Genomic DNA, 9,184 nt, shown 5'->3' with positions numbered 1-9,184 from the left:
AGGAAATATGCCCTAGAGGCAATAATAAAGTTATTATTTATTTCCTCATATCATGATAAATGTTTATTATTCATGCTAGAATTGTATTACCCGGAAACATAATACATGTGTGAATATATAGACAAACATAGTGTCACTAGTATGCCTCTACTTGACTAGCTCGTGAATCAAAGATGGTTAAGTTTCCTAACCATAGACATAAGTTGTCATTTGATTAACAGGATCACATCATTAGGAGAATGATGTGATTGACTTGGCCCATTCCGTTAGCTTAGCACTTGATTGTTTAGTATGTTGCTATTGCTTTCTTCATGACTTATACTTGTTTCTTTGACTATGAGATTATGTAACTCCCGCTTACCGGAGGAACACTTTGTGTGCTACCAAACGTCACAACGTAACTGGGTGATTATAAAGGTGCTCTACAGGTGTCTCCAAAGGTACTTGTTGAGTTGACGTATTTCGAGATTAGGATTTGTCACTCTGATTGTCGGAGAGGTATCTCTGGGCCCTCTCGGTAATGCACATCACTATAAGCCTTGCAAGCAATGTAACTAATGAGTTAGTTATGGGATGATGCATTACGTAACGAGTAAAGAGACTTGTCGGTAACGAGATTGAACTAAGTATTGAGATACCGACGATCGAATCTCGAGCAAGTAACATACCGATGACAAAGGGAACAACATATGTTGTTATGCGGTTTGACCGATAAAGATCTTCGTAGAATATGTAGGAGCCAATATGAGCATCCAGGTTCCGCTAATGGTTATTGACCGGAGACGAGTCTCGGCCATGTCTACATAGTTCTCGAACCCGTAGGGTCCACACACTTAAAAGTTAGATGATGGTTATATTATGAGTTTATGTATTTTGGTGTACCGAAGGTAGTTCAGAGTCCCGGATGTGACCACGGACATGACAAGGAGTCTCGAAATGGTCGAGACATAAAGATGATATATTGGACGACTATATTTGGACACCGGAATGGTTCCGGGTGAGATTGGGACAATACCGGAGCTCCGGGAGGTTATCGAAACCCCCCGGGAGGTATATGGGCCTTAACGGGCTTTAGTGGAAAGGAGGGGAAAGGAGCAAGGGAGCCCCCCCCCCCCAAGCCCAATCCGAATTGGGAGGCCCCCCCTTTCCTTCTCTCCCTCCTTCCTCTTCCTTCCCTGTCCTTCTCCAAATAGGAAAAGGAGGAGTCCTACTCCCGGTGGGAGTAGGACTCCCCCCTTGAGCGCGCCTCCTCCCCTTGGCCGGCCCCCTCCTCCACTCCTTTATATACGGGGGAGGGGGGAACCCCATAGACACAACAATTGATCATTGATCTCTTAGCCGTGTGCGGTGCCCCCCTCCACCATAGTCTTCCTCGATAATATCGTAGCAGTGCTTAGGCGAAGCCCTGCGTCGGTAGAACATCATCATCGTCACCATGCCGTCGTGCTGACGGAACTCTCCCTCGAAGCTCGGCTGGATCGGAGTTCGAGGGACATCATCGAGTTGAACGTGTGCAAGAACTCGGAGGTGCCGTGCGTTCGGTACTTGATCGGTCGAATCGTGAAGACGTACGACTACATCAACCGCGTTGTGCTAACGCTTTCGCTTTCGGTCTACGAGGGTACGTGGACACACTCTTCCCTCTCGTTGCTATGCATCACCATGATCTTGCGTGTGCGTAGGAATTTTTTTTGAAATTACTACGTTCCCCAACAATGCTAAGCTTCCCTCTACATGTGATGGTATACAAAGATTGTTTAGTACTCCAACCTGACCATCTGGGTTAAATTCCTAGAACGGACGGGTGATGCACAAGGTTTTTTCCTCATTTTATTTCGTTGACGACCAAGCTTGATACACAATGAGACCACTCATCAAGATAAAATCTTGGTACTCACACTAAACAAAAAGTTTTGAGGACCAGACTTGGTGCGTGGTGAGACTACACATCAAGATAAATATCATGGTACTCATATCAAAATGGTTGTTTGCATCTCTAGTTGGTGCAAAGGCCGGGAGAAGTGAAATCCTCTCCTTTTAAGACGCGAAAGTCCCCGAGGACATGTGTTGCACTCCCTAGGCAATACGGGTGGTGCATCCATCTTCCACCGCAGGTTCACCTCCTCCCCGTTCCTCTAACTGCCCGTCATCGGCCGGAGTCGCCAGACAAAGCCCTATGTGGCTTCTAGCAGCTACGGGGTCCTCATCCTCCTACAACTTCCCTCTTAACTAGAAAAACTGTGGGGCTCCTCCCCAGTTGGTCTATTTTTTTTAAATGAGCCAACAATACTAAACAATCCAGAGAGAAACCTAGCATATCTAACTTCAAACACAAGTAATATTTTGACAAATGATGGATTTTGTTGGCTCAAAATGAAGCATCAAAAGGATACAAATAAAATGAGCACATTGCACACACCCGGCCTCTGCATAAGGCAGGATGCACATAGTCGACATCAACATAGACACACAAGAAAACCATCAGCAAATAACAAAGTAATATAAGACCAAAATTATATCTAGGTGAGGAAACAAGAACAAACATCAAGCGTTCAGATCTACGATTAGCAAACTATAACAATGACCATATATCCACACCAACCATCTCATGACACCACACGAGAGACGAGGCTTGTCAACAACGACGCCTCATAAAAGGAGCGGCGCTCAAGTGCTGACGTCACTAGATCCAATCTCCCAAGGTCAGTCTAGGTTTTCACCCTTAAGAACCGATCTGAACATATCCAACCAATGCCTTGAACAAGGTAACAACATAAAAGCATTGTCATTGCCAGGTATAACTGACTCGGGAGACCCAGGCTTTCACCCCGGAGCTCGAGACCGAGTGCTCGAGTAGCACCACCATCAACGTCACTCATGTGTTGTCTTCACCACTTTTCTCGATCCTTGCAGCTACATGCGATGTGCCACCGCCAGCACTGCACAACCATCCCTCCGCGTTGAGCCGTCGTACATAGTCCCACCTAGCCCAGTTGGCTCATTTAGCCTCCTACAATATTTGTCATGTTCTATCTGCTTTATTTCGGGATTATGTGAATTTGCTTCAATATCAAATATTTCCTTCGTTCACTATTATAAGATGTTCCAATTTTTATCAAATTTAGATGTATATAGACACATTTTAGTGTGTTTGTTCACTCATTTTACTTTGTAGTAGTCTATATTGAAATATCGAAAATATTTTATATTTATGAACGGAGGGAGTAGTTTACAAAAATGAATGTGCTTTAGTTCACTTCTAAAGTTAAAAAGCATGCGTGTGTCTTGTGCAGGACCGCTGGTCGCGGTGGAGATGGTTTGCGGCAGTGGCTGTCTTCCGCAGGACTGCTGGCCTAGAGCTTAGTGATGGTTGGCAGCAAAACATTGTCATAGACAATAGACGCTTTTCATTTAATCTGGGGTGCCGGTCGATGTCCACCAAACATCCACGGCATGGGATGTTATCATGCTATAAGCGACTAAGCGAGACCTGGCTGAGCTCGCCTTCTACCCCCGCCGCAATCAGTCGTGCGTTTTGTCTATCTAGCTATTCGCCTAACATCATTACAGTACTGAATTAAGTCGACAAAAGCTAGCACCCAGTTTCTCTGGTCTGAAGAAAATACCTTAGGCTACAGTCGCTGCATGCACCCAGTTGCAAACTTGCAGTGTGTCCTTGTCTAGCTAATTGACAGGAGCAGGTGCTTTTTGTTTAATTTTCCAAGTGGGGAACACGAAATGTACAATCTCGGTAATAGGTGCATATACATTACTTCTAAGGATTTTGAAACTAAAATTCCAGAACATATAATACTCTTTTCATTTTTATTTGCTTTCCATATTAGCTTTGTCTTAAGTCAAACTTTGTAAACTTTGACCAAGTTTATACGAAAAGGTATTAACGTCCACGATACCAAATCATTATCATTAGAATCACCATTGAATATATTTTCACATCATATACATCTGTTATTCTAAAAGACTAGATTGTTTTCTATAATCTTGGTCCAATTTTACAAATTTTGACTTATGTCAAAACTAATATGCGGAGTAAATAAAAACGGAGGAAGTATAGCAGAGAGGCATAGGCCAAGATTGTTGTTTCTTTGTTATCTTCCATCTTCTTTCATTCACTATCAACATATATCAACCTCATTTCAAAAACAAAATAAATGTGAACACAGACAAAACACTTGCTTAGTGGTTAGCGCTAATGAAGTCACTCGTCTAATTCGAAGTATTCGACAAAAAAAATACCACATTAGGAGTTACCGTCCCACAGAACTACCACTTTCAAAAAAGTGACCGATAACAACAAAAAATTTCTAATTTTGTGACTAAAAACTACCACTTCTAAAAAATGACCACTTTAGACATTTAAACATGTTTATGACATGCGAGACCCACCCATCAGGGCTGACGTGGCGGCAAAGTCAATTCCGTTTATTTTGACCGTTATTACAAGTGGGGCCCACCTGTCAGCATCACTTTTCTTCTCCCTCTTCCTCCTTTCTCTCTTTGCCATTTCCTCAAACACCTTGTGTGCACCCACCGACGACGGACGGCAGCGGCGGCACGCGTCCCGCCGGCTCGAGCGCCGTTGGACTCAACTCTAGTGGCAGAAGATGACCTTGAGCTCGCACGACGCGGAGCACTGGTGGGTGAGGGAGGGGTTGTCGTGGGCGTAGGTGAAGGCCTGCGGGCACTCGCTCTTGAAGAAGTCCGAGTACTTGGAGGGGCGGTAGGTGGCCGGGCTGTTGTACGTGTTGTGGCAGCACAGCTCGTCGGTTCCGAACGCCAGGCAGCCGCTCTTGCACGCGGCAACGCCGCCGCCCGCCGCCGCGCGCACCTGCAGCTCGCCGGGGCAGGTCTGCGTCAGGTCCTTGCGGCAGGCGAGGACGGGACAGTTACTGCGGCCCTCATGCGGGGTCACTGACATGCCCATGTTGAAGCCGTCCACCACGCTCACCCCATAGGACGATTGGTCGTCGCCGCCGTGGTGGAGGGAGACCCGTGCCAGCGTGGCGGGCGCCACGCCGCCGAGGCCCCCGCAATGGAGCCACCCGCCGTAGTCGCCCGTGGCGCAGCAGAGCTGCCCAGCCCCGCCGGTGGGCACGCAGCTGGTGCGTGCCCAGATGCGGCCGGACCAGGCGTGGGTGGGCGCCGGGAAGGAGCGGTGGGGGAGAGAGGAGGAGGAAGAATAAGATTGATGCTGACAGGTGGGCCCCACTTGTAATAACAGTCAACGTAATGGTTAAAATAAATGGAGTTGACTTTGCCACCACATCAGCTCTGACGGGTGGGCCCCGCATGTCATAAACATGTTTAGATCTTCTAAACTGATTATTTTTCAAAAGTGGTAGTTTTTAGTCACAAAATTAGAAATTTTTGGTAGTTATCAGTCACTTTTTTGGAAGTGGTAGTTTTGTGGGACGGTAACCCCTAATGTGGTAGTTTTTTGTCAAATACTCTCTAATTCGGCAGCGGAGCATATACCATAGAGATTTCAGTGCTTGCCTTTAATCGTCGGTCAGTTAAACAATTCAATTTTCAAATGCTATCATGAGCCGTTTCTCTTTTGTAATTTATTTTAAAGGCACGCAAAAAGCTTGTGGGTGGGCAACCAAAAAAGCTCACCTTCCAGGGTGTACACGACTAGAGAGGACCTAGGGTTCTTCCCTCCTTCCCCACGCCACTGCCGGCCGTCCTAGCCCCCGCCGCCGCCGCCGGTCGCCGGCCGCCCCGTCCCCTTCCCCTCCCTCCCCCCTTCCCCCGGATCCGCTCCGTGCCGCCTCCCAGGGAGGTTGCCGGGGTGGCGCGAGCCCTCCTTCCCCTTCGGCCGCCCTTGTCGCGCCTTCCCTCCCTGCCGCCGCCGATGGGCGCTCCCGGCGCGGGCCGGGTGGTGTTGGCGGCGGCGGGGCCTGCCTGTCCCCGCGCGCGGGGCTCCCTGCCCAGGGCATGGAGGCGGCGGCGGTGCCCCTCGGCCTGATGACGGCCCGGCCTCCCGGTGCGGTGGCCGGCGGCTCGCTCGATGGTGGCGCAACCCCTTGGCGGCGAGACGACGTGGTGGCACTGGTTGGCCAGAGACGCGCCCCCGGCCCAGATTGGGGCCCGCGGGCCCCATCTGGGTCCTAGCGGGCCGGCCCCCGGCGTGGCTTCGTCGTCGTCTGTGTGGTGAGGTGGTGGAGCAGCTTGAACGGGGGGCAGCGACGCCGACGGCATGCATGCTGCGACGCGGAGGTGGGAGTTGTCCGGGCCTCTAAGGGCCCGGCCGGGCCTGTGGGGCCACGGGCCCGGCAAGCTCCCGCTTTGGCGTCCGGTCGGCTACCGTCGTGGACGGTGGAGGTGGGTCCCTCCAGTACGCTGACGGTGCTGCGGCCCAAGTCCCGGCTCCCCTTCTTCCTTGTGCATGCCATCTTCGCGGTATCGTGGTGAGACAGCGTGGGATGCTTCGTGTCCGTGTGCCAGGGTGGTGGTCAGTTTGGTGGCGAGCACCGGAGTGTCTGAGGTGGAGGATGGGATCGGGAGAAATCCCTGTTGGCTTGGCCGACACCGACGCGGTGGCGCCTGAGGGTGCCATCGGACCTTCCTGGAGGGCGTCGGGGCTACCCTTCCTCTTTCCTCGCCGTGTACCGGGGGAAACCCTTGGCAGCAGCGTCGTCATCATCGTGTCCCTTCTTGGAGGTGTTGATTGATACCGGCGCTTCGGAGTCTCGTAGCTTGGGGGACGATCTTCGGTGGAAGCAGCGGTCGCGAGGCTCCGTCGTCTTTGTCGATCCGCCGTTATCGGCATTTGTTTCTTTTCTTTTTTCTCTTTCTTTTCTTTTGGGCGTGGTTGTGCTGCTTCCGCCCCAGCACTTATCGTTGGTTGTATTGGATGTTTGCTTTGTAATACAAAGCGAGGGGAAACCCTTTTTCGTCATCATTGTGAAGAACTGGTCTTAATTTGCAGCGTACTCTTGATGTTGAAATCAGAAATTTTGCTTCATTACATATCGTTTTGCCAACTATGGTAGTCGTTATCGCTCAACAGTGAGTTCAAGTGCAGATTTTTGTTTGCATGATAAGACAATATGCTTCTACATGTGAGCAGCACTTGAGTGCCTAATTTCTTCCCTCATGCAAAATACACACTTCATGAACACAGGGGCCTGCCCCTATAAATAGAGCCATACACCAAACATTCATCTCACACATTTCCAAAGCAAAATCTAGCTAAGACCAAATCTCCTCTAGCAATCCACTAGATAACATAATAACACTACCAACAGTTATGGCTAAGGCACATGCATTGGCTGCAGCATTGTTGCTTGTCATGTCGGTGTCCCTTGCCGCACTAGAGGGTGTTCATGGCGTTTGCGGCATGTCGAATGATGAATTCAAGCTTTGCCAGCCCGCAGCGGCAGTGAATAACCCCACAGACAGTCCGTTGGCTGAGTGTTGTGCTGCGCTTGGGAAGGCCAACCTATCATGTATCTGCCGGTACAAAGGCATCGCTGGCATATGGCTGAGAAAGTACCACATCGACGCAAAGCGCGCCATGGCGCTGCCTGGCAAGTGTGGTCTCACCATGCCCAACAACTGCTCGTGATGATCGGATGTACTACCCATAAGCATCTAGGAGTCGGTTGTTCTACATCTGCATCGACTTTTATATATGGCTAAATAAGTGGAGGAGCACTTGGAAAATCATTATGCTACTCGGTCTTATTGTTATTGTGTGGTTTCGAAGTCGTTAAGCTCTTGATAAAATAATATATGCATGTTATACTGGAAGTGTAAGGATGGCAAGCGTGCCTTGCATGTTATTCCCATGAATTTAATATCTCATTGTGATGTCCTTCGTGTCAGAAAGTTGCATGTTTTCTAGTGAACAAGTAAATGACGATCATAATTTTCCCCTATTGATCACTCATAAATAAATCGATACTCAACTATCAAGAAGATTGTCTTGTGCAGCTAGTTTTCTATATAGAGTTTGTGATTTTGCATCTATGTATGATAAAAGAAAATGCAGCCAATGTTTATCTTTAGAAAACATGAACGTCTTATAGTGTCCAATGGACTGCCACAACAATTCTCCGGCTTCTAGAGAAATCTCCAAAATTAAACTATATGTACTTATTAGCAAACATATAGCATCACAGTTCATTCAGAATTTCAAGGTGATACCGGGAAGCATCCTACCAGGAACTAGTAAACGAACATGTTCTCGAATACTAGCATGAAAGACGGGACTCCTGATTTGCATAATCAAACATATTGTCACGCTAGCACAACTCACTACTTGCTAGGTGGTTTCAGTTTGAAGGTCTGATAATCCTTGGTGAGGTGCGTGTGATGTGCTCATCTATAGGTACTTCACGAGGACACTCACAACAATACGAAAATGCCCATGCCATGTGCTCATATGGCAGTATTGAATTGCATGAAAGCATTCATTATATGTCTGGTGGATCACACAATGTTCCTATTTAAGTGTGGGAAGAGAGATAGAGCAATGACTCTAAGAAGCCATCATTTGTGTACCAAGGAGTGGAGCTTAGTCGTTGCTAGGTTCATTTCAGCATGCCACATATTCAATGTACACAGGTTTTGCACTTAGTTAGAATTCATTTTTCAGTGTCGTTGAAATCCACATACATCCTAGGGCTGAGAAGCATCGGGATTTGTGACTTCATGAACTTCCGTTAGCTTTCTACGAGAAGTAACCTTCCCAGGATGACCATATGGGGATGGATTCCTTTAGAAATTTTCCATCCTAGTCAACTGATCCTAGTGCATTTTGTTAACTAGACATGTATCTAGAGTTGAATCGGTGTCTCGAAGCGAAGAATGCTAAAGTGCTGCACTAATTAAAGCTCATATGTCTTGGAGCGAGTCAGTCTGTTTCAGTGTGCTGTGTTGTGTAGATTGCCATTATCGTGTTTGAAAAACAAGAATGTGTATCCCATTTCATGGAAAATTACTATAAACTATTATGTTACGAACACTAATGTGGCCGCATTCACTTGGGAATTAAACTGATTCTACTAGTGTATTCGAGATTCTACCATTGATTTTCTCCTAGCCTTTTACGGCGTGAACATGGACAAGACTGCAACTCTTTTTCTTTCTTTTAGGGTGCAAGATTAACACTTGATTTCATACATTATGTGAAAGAAAATTGACACTGCCAAATTCA

At 47.7% G+C, this 9,184-nt stretch overlaps 2 protein-coding genes across 2 annotated transcripts; one reads left to right on the top strand and one right to left on the bottom strand.

Moving 5' to 3' along the window:
• Positions 1-4,612: 4,612 nt before the first annotated feature.
• On the bottom strand, positions 4,613-5,185 carry LOC123041966 (osmotin-like protein; the record flags this gene model as incomplete). The annotated part of the gene is made up of 1 exon (XM_044464509.1): positions 4,613-5,185. A coding segment is annotated over one exon (573 nt), but the record flags the coding sequence as incomplete, so codon positions are not given.
• Positions 5,186-7,210: 2,025 nt separating this feature from the next.
• LOC123041965 (putative lipid-transfer protein DIR1) lies at positions 7,211-7,854 on the top strand. Its single transcript, XM_044464508.1, has one exon. It carries the CDS (start codon positions 7,274-7,276, stop codon positions 7,589-7,591), a length of 318 nt encoding a protein of 105 aa, XP_044320443.1. The 5' UTR covers positions 7,211-7,273; the 3' UTR covers positions 7,592-7,854.
• The last annotated feature ends 1,330 nt before the right edge of the window (positions 7,855-9,184 follow it).

This window comes from Triticum aestivum, chromosome 2B, assembly GCF_018294505.1.
Source record: "Triticum aestivum cultivar Chinese Spring chromosome 2B, IWGSC CS RefSeq v2.1, whole genome shotgun sequence".
NCBI lineage: Eukaryota > Viridiplantae > Streptophyta > Magnoliopsida > Poales > Poaceae > Triticum > Triticum aestivum.
Note: the sequence above shows the minus strand (reverse complement) of the source record. Positions and strands in the feature narration are given on the sequence as shown.

What these genes read in the sequence shown, in the direction of transcription:
- LOC123041965 (XM_044464508.1), top strand. Translation starts at nt 7,274, where the DNA reads ATGGCTAAGGCACATGCATTGGCTGCAGCATTGTTGCTTGTCATGTCG.